Below are 19,543 nucleotides of genomic sequence, written 5' to 3'. Positions count from 1 at the left end.
AACACATCTCAGCTTCCAAACCTTCTTCCACTCTGTCTTCGTGGGATTGAGTCTGTTTCTCCCTATCCAGACCTTTAAAACCTCCACCAAGAATAGTGCCTCAACCATATTTCCTATCCCTGGGTTGAATGTTCTTCCATGGAATTTGGCTCCAACTCTGGTTGACTCATGGAAGCAGCTGAAAATGGAGCTGTTCCAGAGGGCATCTGAGGTGTAAAATTTTGTATTTTTCATTGTAAGTTTTTGTAATTTTGATTTATATTGCTACTTACTTGCCTTGAACCGCAAGAATTGGCCTTGATGACTGCCATTGTGTTTGATTTTGAAAAACAGTTGGCATATCAGCAGGACAGTAATGGTAAGGATGAAGTGGGTTCTATGGTTTATGCTTGTTACAAAAAAAGAAAATTTACAGAAAGAGATTAGAATAACAAAGAAGAAACCAGTCAACAAAGAATAAAAAAAACCATAAAAATATTTCTTTCCTGTTGCCTGGCCTCATTGTCTCTTCTTCCCCTTGCCTGCTGCATTCAGTTTTGGTTGCCACGATGTAAAAAAGATGTGGAGACTCCAGAAAGAGTGCAGAGAAGAGCAACAAAGATGATCAGGGGGAGTGGAGGCTAAAACATATAAAGAACAGTTGTTGGAATTGGGTATATTTAGTCTTATGAAAAGAAGGACTAGGGTAGACATGATAGCAGTGTTTCAATATCTCAGGGATTGCCACAAAGAAGAGGGAGTCAAACTATTCTCCAGGGCACCTGAGGGTAGAACAAGAAGCAATGGGTGGAAACTAATCAAGTAGAGAAGCAACTTGGAACTGAGGAGAAATTTCCTGACAGTGGAACAACTTGCCTCCAGAAGTTGTGAATGCTCCAACACTGGACGTTTTAAGATGTTGGATAACCATGTGTCTGAAGTGGTGTAGGGTTTCCTGCCTGAACTAGAAGACCTCCAAGGTCCCTTCCAAGTATGCTGTTCTATTCTAAGTACACAGATTAGAATATTTATTACAAAAAGGTCACAGTTCTGAGTAAATGTTTTCATTGGCTCATTCACCCAGTTCAAATCATATCAGAAATCAAGGATTTTTAAACATTACATTCTGCAATACTGAACTGTACTTGCCAATTTATTGGAATGATGAGATTTTGAACTCTTTGTAACCATTCAATTTTGCCACCTTGAATTCTGGTCGTCTGTCAAAATGGGCCCCATTTGAAACTTCAAAATTAGGGGCAAATTCCATCACCAATTGTACTACAGATTATTGCAGAGGGTTTGTTATTTAAATCTTTGTGTTAGGAGAACTGCTCACTCTATTGTTTTTGATAATTTAGTATTGACCATTCAGAAGGGAGAAGTTCCCTTATCTCTACCACTAAATTTATTCAAGCCTTCTATGGGGACGGATTTTGTCTGAAGACATCTGAATATCAAAAGATGTGTTTACTAGATTATGTTATCTTCACACTTGTTGACATACTCAAAGTCCAGGTATATTATGATTTTAAAAGGTTTGTATCCCTTAATATTTTGTCTTAGGTAGAAATAGAGAAAAGCAACGATCATTTATGATCATTTGTTTCATCTCGGAGGCAGGCAGAAACAATTTTAGGTGCCTAGAGATAATTCCAAATTCCCACTATTCTAAAATGCAAGAAAAGTAGAATGTTTAATATGGTCTAAAAACATGCTTGATTTGCTATATATGAAATAAAATAAATAAATACTTGATTAAATTTGTTTAAATGTATTTTTTTTATAAAAAGTTTTTTATTTTTATTCTCATATATAGTTATAGGTATACATTCACATAGTTATTGTTCTATTGTTATAGAAAGGAAAGTATTAATATATATGTTCAAGAATAAGATATTGAGGAAAAAAATAGGGTATGATAATGAAGAAAAGGGAATGGGGAAGGATAAGTATAAAATTATAAGAGGGTTTGCGGGAATACCATCCTGAAAATACACCAGTTCAGAGCTGAAAAGAGACAAGCACGACAACAGAAAAGAAAAGGAAGAAAAGAGGAGAGGAGAGGAGAGGAAAGGGGAGAGAAGGAAGAAAGAGGAAAGGAGGGAAGGGATAGAAAGAAGGAGGGAGGGTATGAGGGGAAGAGGAAGAGGGGTAGGGGAGAGGTAAGGGAAATAGGAAAAGGAAAGAAGAAGAGGAAGGAAGAAAGAAGGGAGGGAGGGTGAAAATAAAATAAAAAATTGGGTGGTGACAATACAAAGTAGGTGTATGGGATGGTAAGGAAAGGAACCTGGGATATTTATTTTAACTTCTTATATGGAAAAACAAACATGTAAAAGTGATAAAGATAAATATGAACATTAAAAGTATTTCTGCAAATGACATTTTGCTTGGCAATGGAATGATAAATATGGAACTACGCATCTGAAAAGGATAGATTGGAAAGTGTGAATTTATTAAGATCCTGTCTTAATAACTGGCATGCAGGAACCCTGTTTGGATAGGGCCTTCTAAACCATGCAGCACTATGGTGGAAGCACGTTTCCCAATATGGTGTGCGTAGCTTTTGTTTTATGTAATAACTATAGAGAAGCAAACTGGCAGCTGTTACTGAAGAGATGTTGCTTGAACTTTTTGAGTTCTTCCATCATAAGTAGGAATAGGCAGTCCATGGGCTGTAGGTGATGCAGCACTATGAGATTGTGCTGCTGAATTTGGGCAACTTGTTTTTAAGGCTTATGAGAAGCTTTCGCGGGGTCCTTACGCAATAGCACTTAGACTTACATACCGCTTCGTAGTGCTTTCTACAGCCCTCTCTAAGCGGTTTACAGAGTCAGCCTATTGCTCCCAACAATCTGGGTCCTCATTTTACCCACCTCGGAAGGATGGAAGGCTGTGTCAACCTCGAGCCGGTGAGATTTGAACTGCTGAATGCATCTAGCAGTCAGCTGAGCTGGAGTAGCCTGCAGTACTGAACTCTAACCACTGCGCCACCGCGGCTCATGCCCAATTTTAATTCACTTCCAGACCCCAAAATAGGTTTAAATTGTCTGTCATTGATTCACAGTTCTGGTGACATCTGAGTACACCATCAAATAGCTTTCAAAGAGTTGTGGCCTTCTTACTTTCAAGTGCTGCCTTCTCTTCAAAAGCACCAGAACCGTCAACTGAGCTAATTAAAATGCGTCATGGGGAGTCTCATATTCTAGCACTCCAGTCAGGAAGCTACAAGAACATATAGTGACTAGATAAGGCCTGAGCAGATTGTGAAACGCATGGAACCAAGAAAAAAGCATTTCCTATTGAAGAAACCCTTTATCCTGTAGTGGTGGTGTTCTAACTAAAGTGGATCCCATCTAAATAGGTTCAGCATCATATCCTGAGGTGTTCATGGATAAAAAAAATAGAATTATTCATTGGCCAAGTGTGATTGGACACACAAGGAATTTGTCTTTAGTGCATATACTCTCAATGTAGATAAAAAGACAAGATACATTCGTCAAGAATCATAAGGTACAGCACTTAATGATAAAAAAACTCCTACAGATCAATGTGACTTGATGTGTGCTGCTGTACATATTACTTAACATCAAGACAATTGTTTCTAGATGAGCATCAGGACCCTAGAATCTTTAAATAAGAAGCCATTTTAAGAAAACATTCTGTGTTTTATTCCTCCACGTAAAGCCACCAATAACTTTGAGAAATAAGCTAAAATATAACAGAGTAAAAGATGTACTTTTGGTAACATCACAAATTATATTTCTCTCATTTTTTTCTCTCCTAAGTTGAGGAGGATAAATTTCCCTATAGGTGAATCAATGCAAACAGCTTTTTCTTCTGCCTTAGGGTGAAATGGCTGAGGGGGTGCCCATCTTCAAGATACAATGGAGTATCTGGGAGTTACAAGCATTTGTACACAATGAAATCACTTGTAAGAAGGCTTACAAGTGAACCAAGAAGAAGAAAAAAACATGCCTAGAGCGAATTAACAGGTTTGGAGGAAAGAGAAACAAGGCAAAAAAGAGCAGCAGGGCTTTTCCCCCCCTATTCCCTATTGCTTTGTAGAAGAAACAGTGCTTTGCCCATAAATAATGCAATTTCTAAGTACCCCGAAGGTACCAAAAAGACAGGCTGTTATCTTCACACACTGACAAAGTAGCCTAATGCATCTCCGATAGAAGTTATTGCTCTTCAGTCAACAGTCTTTTTAATGGCTTGTATTTTCTGTTTGGCTGTCCGCTTCAGCTGACATACAAGTCTTCAATCCTTGGAGTTTATGCACACAGGCACACACACACACACACAGACATGGGCTTGCTTTTTCTACATTAAAAAATGTATCTGATGTAGCCAAGGACTAGTGAGGCATCTCGTGCCACATGAACACAACACCTGCATTGTGATAACCCACCTTTAGGGTTTAATATATTGTGTGAACATGTTTTTGGCCATGTGCTTAAGGTCTGGTGAATGACTGTTGATGATGAACAAAACATTCAAGCACAGCAACATGGCTTTAAAGGGCAGGGAAAGAGATGCAGAATGTTAGCTATACCTCCCGGGAAGTAGCAGAAGTCAAAATGTACTGTCCTAGAGAGGCACCTTTCCATACAGAGGCTATATTGACAGTCTTCTGCAAGGGGGAGAGGAGTAGCAAATGATGTGTGTCGTGACGAACCATGTGGCTTCCATCAACACAAAGTGGCCATTAACTACTATAGTCTGTTGTTTGAAGTTTGCTTCTGTTGGTTGGTTGATTCCATGTGTTGTATAAACCGGAGAAAATTGAATAAATCGCTACAGTTTTCAGACTAAATGTAGCTATGCATGTCATGGAAAACAGCTTGAGGCAACTTCAGAAACAAACATGAATACAATGAGAATTTTATGGAGTAGGAAATATTTCTTCAGAGTATTATGAAAGTGTAATTTGCGAACCATCCATGGAAACACCCATGGAAAGTAGAATATGCCAACCATCAGATGTCTTTTAGACATCACAACATCTGGATGTCCCAAAGGGTGGCCTTTCTAAAACACAGCTATGTGCAAAAGAGAGGTTTGGTTTTAAGCATCTGGCCTGGAAACACCTCAATTCAAGTCGGGGGGGGGGGATGTCACGCCACCAAAGACCTCTCCCGATGATTTGGGATCTGGTCTCTCTCAGCCCAACCCACCAAATGCAATGGAAGTGTTTTCCTGGAGATACCTTAGAAAAATCAATGCTAAAAAAAAATATCAACTTTGACTATCCTTTGAAAGAAGATACTGAAGCTGAAGCTCAAATACTTTGACCACCAAATGCAAAAGGTGCATGGAAAAGATCCTAAAATTGGGAAATATTGAAGGCAAAAGGAGAAGGGATGGCTAGATATTCCCAAAGGTGCTTTTTTTCAAAACTGGACTGACTGGACTTCGTTTTTTCTTGAAGATGTTTCTTGGATAAGAAGCAGAAAGCCTTTGAGCAAGGAAAAAAACGCCAGAAAACCAAATCAAACAAACAAATGAAGTCACCTTTTGAAAAAATCATCCTTTGGGACAAGGTGACCTGGATGACTGAGAATCTCCAGAGATATGACTGGTTAGATATTGTCGGGGGGTGGGGGGTGGGGGCTGCTGTTTAGGTAGACTCAGGGAGACTGTGGAAGATAGGAGTGTGGCTGGAGTTAGTATGGCCCATGGAGTCGCGAAGAGTCGGACCCGAGTTAGCGATTGCACAACAACCACCACCACCTTAGACAAGGCGCGGTATAAATGCATCAACAAATGTTGCGTCTGAAGAGCACCATCTTGTTCCCACGATCTTCCAAGGGGCAGCTGATTCTTAGTCGCTCTGATACTAAAGAACAAGCCAAGCCCCTTAGAAAGCTACACAACAACAACAACAATAACAACGACAACAACAGCAAAAGGATTGGGGAGTTGGGGCGGTCAAGCCACCCGGGGCGATCTTAAGGAGCCCAAACGCGCGAGCGTCCCGCGAGCCACTTGTTTCAGGCCGGAACCTCCCAATTGCGTCCGCCTCGCCTCGCCTCTCTCTCTCTCCCTCTCTCTCCTGCTGGCTCTCTCGCCCAGCACAGCGCGATTTACTGGGGTTTCTGTGGCAACGTGGCTCTTTTGTCCTCCTCTCCATCCGCAGGAAACGCAAGGTGGATCGGTCGGCTTTGGAGAAGACTATTGGGAATCGGAGGTGGGGGGGTGCTCAGCGGGCCGACAGGTGCAGCTGGCTGGCGGTCTGCGGGAGCTGAAGCCACTTCCAGGTGAGGTGAGTCCTCACGTGCTCGGCAGGTATAACTGGATGGGAGAGAGCCTCCTTCCCTCAACCCGCAAACCTCTTGGGGTCTTTCCAGTCTTCCTGGTCATTTAAAAACCACGCCCTCCTTGTTTGTTCTACCCTGCGGGGTTGTTGTGACAATCTAACCAGGGAGGCAGAAGGAAAAAAAAACCCCTCTTGTGCATGCCAGCTTGAAAAGGGGGAGATAGAACCATCCTGAATAAAAGAAGGACTTCACAATTATGCCTTTCTTTTCTCAATGTGGTCGCTTCGCTGGCTTTCTTGTTCTCCATCTGTGCTGAGAAACGAGAAACAAGGTGGTTGTTTCCTTTATTTCAGCTCTGATTGGTAGTTAGCAGGGTGATCCGTGATGATTGACATGTTTGAGTCTAGCCCAGTCCAAGAGTGGAAAGGGTATAAGCCAGCAGTTCACAGAGATTTTCCTGAAAGTGAAGAAAAATCTTTTGTGTACAATTAAGGCTTGCCAATTATGAATCTGTCATGCTAAGTTGAGCCGGGACTTAAAGTAAAAAACAAAACAAAAACAATACACCATTGATTTTTATGTACTTGTTTGAGATGCCTTTCTCACCCGCTTGCTTAGGAAAACTTAACCATAGACACCGCTACTAACAAGCTTAATAATAACATAAATAAGTTATACAACTTCTGAAAAACAAGCAAACCCTTTTTTCTGAAAGGAGGCACAGGAAAATCACGCACATTACAGCTGAGGTATCTGATCACAAGACAGCTGTGTTGCTGGCATATATAAAGTTGCAGAGCAACTTTTTAAAAACCAGGTAAGGAAACTCTGTTCAAATAGCAGTAAGTGAAACTTAAATTATCCTGTGGGCTTTCCCCTCCCTGATTGTGCTTGGCCTTTTACTCGATTTCTTTGTTATTTTGGAAAAAAGTATGTTCCTTTGTCCTTTACTCATTTCCTTCCTCCTAAGGGTGGATAAAAATTAAGTGCACTGTTAGCTAAAGGTGGAATTCTAAACTTTCGTGGCTGTGATCAGCTAACTGAGGCTGCCACGTTTTAAGAATGGAAGCCTTAACTTACCTGGTCACGGTTCTCTCCTACAAAACCATTTGAAATGCTTGACTGAGTTCAGCATAAATTGCTGGCTGGGAGAAAGGACAAATATAAGATTCTGCTTGGAGACCAGAAGAAAGGAAATGGATGAGCAAGGAACAGAAACCTGTACACTTCTGGGTTGCCCACTCCAGAAAAGGTTACAAGTTGCTGTCTGTCTGTGGTAGAGTTTAATGATCAATTTTGCTCCAGGTGCTCTTTCTGAAACTGGAGTGACAGGAGGGGCGATTAGTATGAGTCATCAGCACAGTGAAGGAAGAGGAAGGTTGTCTACAGAGTTCAATTCTGATTTGCTTGGGTAAAAGATATCTTCAGCTAGGCACTGAGGAGGTGTTTCCCACCCCCCACCTGGAATTGGAACTGAGATCGCGTAAAAAAGTAAGTGTTTTATAATCTGCATCCTATCTATGGGACTCAATTGAATAGTTTCTTTGGTGAGGAAAGACAATAGTAGTCCAGCAGCGTACGTAATTTCTGGTATAAAAGTTAAAGGAATTTGCAAAAGGGGAATGAATGAGAATGGATGTCTCGCCTGAGTTTAAAGGAAGTGATTAAAGATTCAAAATTTGAAACAACTGGTACCAAGTATCTCAGTTTTGTTTGTTTTATTTCTGGCTTGTGAACAAGAAAGTCTAGTGCGCATTGTTGACACTTCACCTCCTAAAGTCTTCTTAATGTTTAAACATATTGCTTTTGAAAATGAAGGTGGGGCAAATGGAATAGAGACTTTTTTTTTGCTTATTTTTCTTCCTGGCATATTGCAATGTTTATTTTCCCCCCCATTTGACGATAAAGATCAGGTTGAAAAAATCTAAGATGGCATGTAGAGTGGAAGCAATAAGAAATCAATCTTTTTAATGACTTTGGGAAACCTAGGAAATTAATCTGACCCTAGTCCTAATTTCCTTCTCAGTGCACCTCTTGCCATTGCAATTCTCCATTCTTTTGCAAGATGTGAAATCAATGGCAAATAGGGACCGAGGTTCTTTCTATTCTTAATGAGCAAAATAGGAACCTTAAAAACCTCCTGTGACTGCAAAAGCATTGCCATGGCAATGAAAATGATGGCCAATGGCAATATAACCAGATAAAAAAAAACATGGATTTACCAGAAAGCTTCCTGCTACTATTTCTGCTTGCTTACCTTTGTTCTAAGGCTTCCAAAATTATTACAGGGTTGCAACAACTCTTTGTGCTTAATATGAAGGAAACCAGTTGCCCATTTGAATCTTGCTGGCATACGTGTTAATAAGGATGAGGCTGAAGGTTGGTGCTTGAAATAACTCTTGAGATTATATTTTTAAAAGTATTCATCCTATCGATTCTTTAAAATAGCAAATTTCAGTGGGTCTTCTACCTTTGTCAATTTGGAGCAGTTATCTCTATTGTCTCATCTCTGGAAAAGGTCCTGAATAAAAGAATTTTTTTTCCGTCTACTGCATTTCCCCCCCTCTATACTGCTAATGGATAGAGAAGTAATGCACAGGAAGAAACCTGTTGATTCTTCTGTATCTAAATGATATAGTAGGGAATTGCAGTTTTAGAAAAATAAATGTGATATATTTTAAAAATAGACAAGAGCCAGAGAAGCTTATTGAGGTGGACTTAGTCTGCAATGTTTTGGAATAATAATATATTATTAACTCTTCGTCTACAACCCAGTACATCCTGCTCTGCTTGGTTTTGATTTTGTTGCTATTGATCATGTTGCAACTTGTAATATTAGTCTTTAGGGATGATTCTCTTGGTTTTTAAAACAAGATATCATCCTGTTCTTTTATTATCCAAGAAGATTACTGGCTATATTCCACTCCACTTTTAGTAGATCCCTTTAACTCAATGAGTAAGTGACATACCTTTGCAACGTATTGTGGTTTTCTACCCAGTATGGGATACCATTGGGATAATGATTCATATTACCTTCTGTTTTCTGTTGAACTCTTTCTGTGTCTGCATATATATCTTTCCCATTTCTTGGTTAAATTTCCCGTCTGCACCGCTGCTATGGATATGTGATCTCCCCTGGACTTTCTATATTTGTCCGTATAATTCATTTTATTTTGTATTCTTTTAAATTAAAGTTTGTTATAAGATAACATACAAATAAAAACAAAAGTCAGGAAAGATAAAGAAGAAAGAAGAGAGCTGCAAAGAGGAAGAAAGGAAGGAAGGAATCAATTCCTTTTGTCCATATGATTTCATAACGCAATTCTAAGTGAAAAATGTGTTTTGCAATCATCAGAGAGGAATTTATTGGGCAGCCAAAGTACCACATGGTTTGTATCTTTTACCGTCCTGGTCACTCCCCATATTCACATATATAACAGGAGTTGGAAGAGACTTTGGAGATCTTCTAGCCAAACCCCTTCTCAAGCAGGAGACCCTGTACCTTTTACAGCAAATCCTTGTCTAATCTCTTCTGAAAAACCTCCAGTGTTGCAGCACCTACAACTTCTGGAGGCAAGTCGTTCCACTGACTGTTCTACATTGTCAGGAAATTTCTTCTTAATTCTAGGTTGGTTTCTCCTCTGGGTTGAGCAGATTAAATAGGAAAGGGAAAGGCGAGTGGGAAATCCAGGTTCTCTATATCAAGTAAGGAGGAAGGTTATGTATTCGTTGTATGTTTGGACTAGTGTAGCCACCTCTTGAATAATATATTATTACCCATTTTTAAGCCATTCCTGGTGTCTTTCAAATAATGCCACCAAAAACTGGAAACAGACTTTATACATGTATTTAAAGTGGGGAGTGGGGGGAAATCTCATTGCCTTCTCCAATGAAAAAGGGGCTGATAAATCAGCTTTGTCTCTTACGGCGTCACCATATTAATGCCAGATCTGTAGATGGGAAGCATGACAAGGCAAATTGCACAAAAATGTCATTTTCCGGAAGGCTTTTTATTCTTTCAATTCTTGTTGATAGATGTGTGTAAGGAAAAACAATAGTTTTCCTTTCTCTGTCCTTTGCCTGTTGAATGTAACTGTTTTCCATAAAATTTAAACAGGATTTTTTTTCTACTCTGCCTGTCCCTGACATTATTCCCTTCCCAATGTAGCTACTCCTTTGCTCAACCTGCTTTTCTGTTGTTTATGCTTTACTACTATAATGAGGGAAGGGAGTACCAGCGGAGAAGGGAATAAGTGACCCATCTTTACATATCAGTCATGTAAAGTTATACATTGGATGTCTTAATTTACAGACAATTAAATCAATAAAGAAATGAGTAGGCATGATGAAGGCTGAGTTTGGTTAGACATAAAAGTTTGGCAGGTAGAAGAGCCCTATTGTGGCCAAAATCTGGCTGGCTCAAAGCAATCAAATCTCTTTAAAGATACAACATAAATGTATTAATATGCAGATGATAAATCAACATTTATTGGGCTCTTAGCAAGCATTGGCAACTTGCTGGGCAGCCCTGATCAAAAGTAGAACCTAAATTTGTATACCTCTGGGCTATTATATTTCAAAGAGAAGACAAAATTAGAACAGATCCAGTGTAAATTGCAGCATGATGTTGGATTGTTTTTGATAAACCCATCTGGATGACTTTCTAATTATTTATCCCTTCCCACTAGGTCAGCTTCCTAGCCACACTGTTTTGGAGACAGGCTCACTGAATAGAAACAATTTGGTTTATTGGGTCACATGGTTCCTGACTGATTCTTCTTTTTTGTCATCACTGTGGGCCAATTCAGCTTGCTGTGAATGTTTTGTTAACTTTACAAGGGCATCTCATATCATTGGTAGTGACTGCAGCTCACATACGTATCGTGTTTTTCGCACTATAAGATGCACTGGTCCATAAGATGTATATTAGCTTTAGAGGAGGAAAACAAGAAAAAAAAATCTGCTTCTGCCTCCCAGCAGCCATCCGGTATTCATCTGGCTAGCATCCTTGCAGCAAACAGCAAACAGCTTCAGCAGCCCCAGCATGTGGCTCGTCAGGGCTCTGCACCCACCATCGGTCAACTGAGCTGAGCTGTTGCCACCACTGGGGAATGCTGGAGCCTCCACTGCTGAGCAGCTGATTGTCGGTTGGATCGGCCTCCTGGAATACCACCTGTTTTAGATGATGGGGATTGCCGCTGCCACCTATTGCAACTGCCTATCACCGCTGCCGCTTGCTACTTGCCATCGCTGCTTGTCACTGATCACCGCCGCTTGCCGCCATCACCAATTGCTGCTGCCGCCATTTGTGGCGAACGGCAGTGGTGATCCCTACTGCCTAGAACAGCTGATTGGTGGTATTCTGAGAGACTGATCCAACTGCCAATCAGCTGCTTCATTGTTCCCTGGCGGCAGCGAACAGTGGCAGTGATAGGCAGCTGCGATAGGTGGCAGCGGCAATCCCCATCATCTACAATACGCGGTATTCTAAGAGGCTGATCCAACCAACAATCAGCTGCTCAGCAGTGACCAACCCCCTCCCACCATCACAGTATTCACTCTATAAGATGCATAGACATTTCCACCCATTTTTTTTGGGGGGGGGGAAACTTATGTGAAAAATACAGTATATAGGGCATCTTACAATCTTATTCCCCATTTCTTTTCTCCCCCCTTCAGATGTACAAAATGATGGAAGGGCTTGGAGTGAGTGAGTGAGGAAGGAAGGAAGGAAGGACGGAGACTGAATATGAGAGCAACCTCCACAGACAGAAAAGGAGATAGCCACAAGCATTTTTAGCATTTTAGGTTTTAGTAAATGTATTATGTTTCATAATAATGCCTGGACATCTTATACTTGCAGATCTACCCCCCCAGGGTAAAAAAATTGTTGCCTAATCTTACTCATGCTTTTATGAGATTAACAGCCCACCTTTTATTCAAGAGTTCAAAGCAGAATGCATCATTTCTTCTTCTTCTTCTTTTCCATGCAATAGCAGTTCTGTGATGTTGGTTGAGCTACAAGTGACTAGCTTAGAACCAACCAATGATATTTCCTGGCTGATGGTAGACTTAAACCCGAATCTTCCTGCTCCTGATCCAGCACTTTCACCATTGCACATTTTGTGAGATCGTGGTGAAGAAGGCCAGTCCCCTCAATTTGGGTACTAATGAATTGGATTTAGTAATGTCACTGTTTTTCCAGGTTTGAATCTTTACATCTTTTTTCACTTTCACCCTGAAGGTTATGTTGCACAGCACGGAGCTGGCATTTGCCAGAAACAGAAACAAGACTAAGCCAATTATCTTAATCTAGTTAGGTATTTTAATTCAATAAAACCTCTGTCTCTGACTAGAAATTGTGTGGTTTACTGATAAAGATCTTTTAGTATCAGCCCTTCTTTCATGCACTGTTTCTTTCCAAATATATTTTTCTCCCCACCTTCAATAAGTGGGCCGCTGTTTCTGGCTATCAGTTTTCCTGAAAAAAACAAACAAACCACAATACTGTATTCCATGCACTTCCATCTTAAACCTCTAGACTAGAGGTATCAAACTCAAGTCCTGCGGCCCGCATTCAGCCTGCGGGGTGCTTAGATATGGACCACAGGCCCACTTGGGAAACAGTGAAGGACCGGTTCACGGTGCTTCTGTTAGCGAAAATTGAGTTTGGGAGGGCCGCGCGTGGCCTCCCTCCCTGGCCTCCGTTTTGAAATACAAAACATAACAACAACTGTATTATCTGGTGCACCACTTTAACACCACAAGCATTGACAACATCAGTCAATTGATAAAAGCGGCTTTACTTTGAACAGTTTACATCTTGCGATAACCTTTAATAATATTCAATAACATCTGCCTGTCCCAGATTCTTGGGAACGCCTTGGTAGGTGGACAGAAATGCCAAATGTAGCCTAAAAATCTGGCTGACTGTGTTACCAACCATACTACTTTATTAAACTTGTATGGGTAGTCCTTGACTTACAACAATTCATTTAATGGCCATTTGAAGTTAGAACGGCACTGAAACAAGTGGCTTATTTTTTTTCACACTTATGACCACTGCGGCATCCCATGAGCATGTGGTCAAAATTCAGATGCTTTTGGCAACTGACTCATATCTATGATGGTTGCAGTGTCACGGGGTAACACGATCACATTTTGCGATCTTCCGACAGTCAAATGGGGAAGCCAGATTCTTAACTAAGATGTTAACTAGATAACTAAAATTTTAATGGTGAACTAAGGACTTTTAACAGAAGCTACTTTTAAGAAAACCCGAAGAACATAACATTAACATTATAGTGTCTGAAATATGTGTCCTAGGAAAATATTGTTTTATAAATTTTATAAAGAGCAGCTTTCAGCCTGATGTTGGAGGACTAAATGCATGCCAAGCTATTGTTTTGTTACCCTTTTCATGTATTTCTTCTAACTCCTTATCTGATTACTATCCAGCAAACAGCTGACCCTGAGAGAGACTGCAGAGGGCTAAAGTACTCCTGTCTACTGTTTGCCTTCAGCTTGAAGCTATTCGAGTGGTTTGTTTAACAACTGTGTTACTAACTTAACCCTTGCAATGATTCACTTAACCACTGTGGCAAGAAAAGTCGTAAAATGGGGCGAAATTCACTTATGTTTCACTCAACAACAGAAATTTAGGGCTCAATTACGATTGTTAGTCGAGAACTACCTGTGTTTATACCACCTAACTCTCAGTAACTCTGGTTGGCTCAAACAAACAAATTACAGTACAGACAATAAAAGATAAAGGTAAAAGGTGATGTGAAGAAGGAAGGGATCTTATTCACCCTTGCCAAAGGTCTCAGTGATATAGGGGTAACAGCTGCTCAGTGTTCTTTCCCCCATTTGGCCTCCTAATCCAGGAAAGGGAAGAAAAATCCGTAATGGGACAAGATGGAGAAAAAAAATATATTTGGGTGTTGATTTTCTTCCCTCTCTCTTTCCAAATTTGGCAGCTCAAGAGTCATTTGGGAAAACGCCCAAAGATGGATGAGACTCCTGCCAGGCCTGCAAGCCCTATCGGACTGACCTATGTCGTGGCCGCCTCACAGATCTTGGGTCTTGCTGTCATCACGGTGATGGCGGCCTGGATCGGACAGTATCGAGGTGGCGTTGCCTGGGACAGCTCTCAACTACTGTTTAACGTCCACCCACTGTGCATGGTCATCGGCATGGTGTTTCTTCAAGGAGATGGTAAGAATTTTGAAAGAAATGAGGGGTCTGCTTTGACAAGAAGCTATCGCATGCAAGGCATGGGGATGAGGCTTGTCATCCCCATGTCAACCACCGTCCAGACCTTCCGCACAGCCCTTAAGACCTGGCTAGCCCGTCAGGCCTGGGGACAAAGATAATTGCCCCCACCCAAATGATGAATGAATGTTGCTTACTATTTTACTTTTATGTATTGTTTGTGTCTATTGTCTGTATCCCCCCTCCCTTCATTTTATGTAAGCCGCCCTGAGTCCCCTCAGGGAAAAGGGCGGCCTATAAGTATTAATAAATACTCAAAAAAATACTCAAAATACTCATCCGAGGGAAGAGACACAATTAGGTGTGGCTGGAGTCCTAATTTGGAATGGGGGTAAACTGGCTGAGACCTTTTGGCTTCTCCCACAAATGAGAAGGGCTCAGAGAGGTTCAGGAGGTTTCCCCTCCTTCCAGCTGCATCTCCCCTCCTTCCAGTTGGGGACCCCCCCAAGTTATGATTTGGCTTAGCAGCCAGTTATAACTTTTGACAGCTTGGTATATACAGTATTTCAAAATTTTACCTACTTGTTTCTGTGTGAATGTGTGTATGTGTGTGTATGTGGTTTGCTGCCAGTTTTACTACCGGTTCTCAACCCACATGCAATACACACACGTGTGAGCAAAGCGAGTATACGCACCAGACGTGTTGCGTGCGCATGAGCTGTTCAATGTAAATTGTTCTGTGAATCAAAGAATATTGTTCTTTGTGCATGCACAGCACAATTTACAGTGAACTGCACATGCAGGGAACTGGTTCGGGGGTGTGGCAGGCCTGGGTCACTGCCAGTTCTGTGACCCAGGCCTGAATTCCATTACTGGTTCGGCTGAACCGGGCCAAATCGGGAGCAACCCACCTTTGGTGTGTGTGTGTGTGTGTGTGTGTGTGTGTGTGTGTGTGTGTGTGTACGTTTTAGAGAATCAGTTACTATAGAGCACATCCTAAAAGGAGCTGAACCCAGAACCCCGATCAGATGGTGTGGGGGGGGGGAAGTTCCTTGCAAATCATTTGCCATTTTGAAAAGAAAATTACGCTTGCCCATATTTGGACAGGCGGTAGAGCATCAGGTGCATTGTGTTCCATTTATAGCATTGCTAAGAATCCTTTCACTTGCCTACTTGACATAGAGCTTCTAATGATTCAGGAGCAAGCAAGGGACAAAAACACTGGGAAACTGCCAGGAACATTTTGGTCATTGTTGATGCTCGTGGGATAAGCAGACTTTTTTCTGCTCTTCGTGCACTCCAGTGTCGATTGTTTAATCTGTGGAGAGGGAGCAAGAGGAAGGCATTGCCTTCGCAATGGAAGGCAAGAGAAAGAGCGTTAGCAGTTGGAGCACAGAGACCCTCAATCTGCATGCGCAGAAAAATAATGCACCTGTGTTCAGTCTTTGGAGTCCCCGGTATGCTTCCTCTGGTGATCTCCTGCTGCGTTTACACCCCTCCTTCCTGTTGCCATTGACAACCATGATCCATCTTTTCTCAAATCAGTCAGGTAGCCTGTAGAATGGGAGCTGCGTAGCTACCGCTGCCTTAAGTTCCCTCTTGGCTGCATATATTTATTTAAAATATTCAAATCTCACGCTTCTAATTTGTGCCCATGAAACTGATATGCATAAAGACATAAAACAAATAATAAAACCCCCGAAGCAGATCAAATTATAGCCATCTGAAAGTCCTTGGATCAGTTGAAATGCTTTTGCTTAATAGCCCAAAGGCTGCAATCAATTCGGGCAAGAAAGTGAGGAAGCGAGGGAAACTGATCAGATACCCACCTCATTCCTATTTCCTCTTCTTATCCACCAGCCCTTCTGGTTTACCGTGTCTTCAGGAATGAGAGCAAGAAATCCACGAAGATCCTCCACGGGCTGATCCATTTCTTTGCACTTATCATTGCGTTGGTTGGTAAGGCACAATGAACCTGGCTGGGAGCCTTCTGTCACACTTTCTAAGCTGGTCATCACTGATGTTCCTATTGATCTTAGGCTCACAGATTACTCGAGAGCTTCTATCTCAGTGTTATTCTTTAGTAAGCCATAGATGCAACATTTTCTGCCTCTCCTGAAGAATAAACCATTGGGCAGCATTTCTTTACCTATCTAAAGTGTATTTATACTGGAATGGTTGGGGTGGGGTGGAGCAAAGTGTGACTGTGCCTGCCTGCCATTTTCCTCTCACAACAATGCAACTGGTGGCTTGTTTGCAGCTTGCACTGATATTTTAGTATGTAGTGTGTCCTCCATTCTTATATTGTTAAAAAAGGGGAAAGAAAGAGGTCTCTTTTGCCACTTTTGCCTGGGAATTTTAAAAAAGCTAATGGGAATTTATTTAATATTATTACCAAGGGAAACAGAGGGACAGATATATGCATATTTGCTAGGAGTTGAATTTGACTTGATGGAAAGTCTGCTAACAGGGGACAGATAACCATGTCACTACAAAGGGTCCCTGCTAAAAATTCCTTCAAGTTGATCATTACTGAGTTCAGCCTTCTGCTCAGTGCAGAAATCCAAATAACAGCCTTTGGGATAGATGATTATCTAGCCAGTTGTACATATCCAATGAAGAAATGCCTAGATCTTTTAGGCAACAATCAAATTGCTGTTTCTATTAGAATTTTTCTCTTCACACTTGGTTGGAAGAGGTCCTCCTGTGTAACTCAAACCCATCCTTTAGTCTTTATTTAAAGGCTGTAATGAAAATCCCTCTCCTATCCCTGGCCCCCAGTTACTGTAAGTTGGGGAAAGATGTCCTCCATTGTCACCAAAAGACGAAAGGGATTTTGGAACACATTTTCTGGCTTGGAAAGATTTGGAAAGCCAAGGGCCATTTTTGTTGCCACAGAGAAGGGTGGGCCTGCTATTCTTCTATTTCTCAACTATTCCTAGAGTAGTATCAACATTATGGAGCAGATAGTGGTACGTTACAAGAGAATGGGAGTTTTCTAAGGAATTTGCCTGCCCTCTTTCCCTTTAGGTCTGATTGCTGTTTTCCAGCACCACAAGAATCAAGGTTTTCCAGATATGTACAGCCTGCACAGCTGGTGTGGCATCATTGCATTTGGCTTCTACTTAGCACAGGTGAGGTGGGCTAATTGCACATGGTTGTCAGATGCTATTTAATAATCAGGAAAGAAACCACTCAACTCCATTTGCTTGAAACTAAGTGTACTTTTACTAATTACAAACGAACAGTAGCGAAGCAAAGCTGAATCTGGTTAATTAGGCGCGAAAGCAAAGAATATCATGTATAGTTCAATCCCCTCCCCTTGGCACCCCAGTCCATAGTCCAATTATAATTCACCCAACTATCAGGTGGGGGATATCTTCAAAAAACATCACCAGGATGGAATGCTGGACAGTTAACCTTGGCGGGAAACTCCCTTCCTCCGCATGCGCAATGAGATGGTCAGGCTAGCGTCTAGAATCTTCCTCCAGCACATAATGATTCCCTTCCCAAATACCATGCCCCCCCTCCCCATTTCAATGGCAGCCAAAGCAGCAGCAAAGCAGAGGCTGACAATGGTGAGCTTGTGGAGCAAGGATGCTTGGAGTTACCTAAATGCCTTTTAGAACATCCTTCTGCCCTAGGGACTATCTGCTTAATGAAAAGCTTGAAGGCAGAGAAGTAGACTAGCTGGTCTGAGGGTCCTCTCCTCTTTTAGATTTTTATTTGAAATCTGGACCATAGAAGGAAGTTGTATTGAGGAGGTGAAGCATCAAATAGAGGGCTTTGAAATGAACTTCTCTTGGTGTACCTTCAGGTATAAATATTTAAGTCAATATATTTTGCCCGAAGGGACTTCCATGCTATCAAATAGCTTTAGTAAGCCTAGAGCCTCAGGAAAGAATGGTAAGAGCAAATTTCATACCTTGCACTATAACAGCGATGGTGAACCTTTTTTTGCTCCTGTGCCATAAGGGAGGGGGAGCGCAGGGGTGGTCATGCATGGGCGTGCTGCACACATAATGCAATGCGCTCCCCCAGTGCGCATGCACTCATGAGAGGTGCTCCCCCCATTTTCCATGCTTTTATTCGCCCTCCCCAGGCTCCAGAGGCTTTATAGGAGCCTGGAGAGGGCGAAAACAGCCTCCCCCACCCCCCGGATGCCTTCTGGAGGCTTCAGGGACCTTCAGGAGGCTTCCTTGAAGCCTCCAAAGGGCAAAAAACGACCCTACGAGCAAACTGGAAGTCACTTCCGGTTTGCTCGTAGAGAGGGTTTAAACTCACCCTACGAGCAAACTGAAAGTGACTTCCGGTTTGTTCGTAGGGTCCTTTTTAGTCCTCCGGAGGCTTTAGGGAAGCCTCCCGAAGGTCCCTGAAGCCTCCGGAGGGCTTAAACCGAGCCTATGAGCAAACCGGAAGTCCATTCCCGAACTTCCTGTTTGCCCATAGGGCCGTTTTTTTTGCACTCCGGAGGCTTCAGGGAAGCTCCTGAAGCCTCCTGTGGGCCTCCGGGGAGGGGGGAGGTTCTTTTTGCCCTCTCCAGGCTCCTATAAAGCCTCTGGAGCCTGGGGAGGGCGAAAAATGGCTTTAAAAAAGGCTGAACTTGCGTGCCCTGACAAATGGCTCCGTGTGCCATCTGTGACATGCGGGCCACGGGTTCGCCATTCCGGCACTATAATGAGTTATATTTTTTTCTTAATGCAATCTGTCAAAGTCTTTACGTGTATTTTCTCTCAGTTTTCTATGGTTTTGCACTTAAGGATCATTGTTATTTTATTGCCCATTCATCAAATTTAGAAAGATCCTTATCACGTGTTTATTCTTTATTCACTACAAAAGGTGTGTGTGACCTGAGCCATACTTCTAGTTTACATCAACTTCAACTGCATTTTATATTTTTTCCTTCAGAAAAGATGTATGACCACTAGGAACAGCTTTGCCTAAGTGGGTGGCAGTAGCTTGACCACTTGTCACAAATGAGCTCCTATAGGAGTCTCATGTGGAAGCAGTGCTTTTTAATCTAAATCAGGGGTGTCAAACTGAATTTCTTTGAGGACCAGATCAGCATTGTAGTTCTCCACTGGCTG

The 19,543-nt window shown here is 41.8% G+C and overlaps 1 protein-coding gene across 5 annotated transcripts in view; it reads left to right on the top strand.

The window, feature by feature from the left end:
- Positions 1-5,890: 5,890 nt before the first annotated feature.
- The window catches only part of CYB561 (cytochrome b561), a 20,416-nt gene continuing 6,763 nt past the window's right edge, over positions 5,891-19,543 (top strand). The window contains exons 1-4 of one of the 5 annotated variants that reach the window (XM_087729252.1): positions 5,891-6,242; positions 14,222-14,459; positions 16,317-16,415; positions 17,487-17,590. In XM_087729252.1, the coding sequence (XP_087585378.1) occupies positions 14,252-14,459; positions 16,317-16,415; positions 17,487-17,590 (411 nt within the window). In that variant the 5' untranslated portion in view covers positions 5,891-6,242; positions 14,222-14,251. The other 4 variants (XM_087729263.1, XM_087729246.1, XM_087729258.1 and 1 more) reach the window with 4 other exon arrangements.

This window comes from Thamnophis sirtalis, unplaced genomic scaffold (genome assembly GCF_051295495.1).
Source record: "Thamnophis sirtalis isolate CommonGarterSnake01/CBP01778 unplaced genomic scaffold, rThaSir2_p1.2 scaffold_1, whole genome shotgun sequence".
In the NCBI taxonomy this organism is placed as follows: Eukaryota; Metazoa; Chordata; class Lepidosauria; order Squamata; family Natricidae; genus Thamnophis; species Thamnophis sirtalis.
The sequence above is the reverse complement of the archived record's forward strand: the minus strand, read 5'-3'. Positions and strand labels throughout refer to the sequence as shown.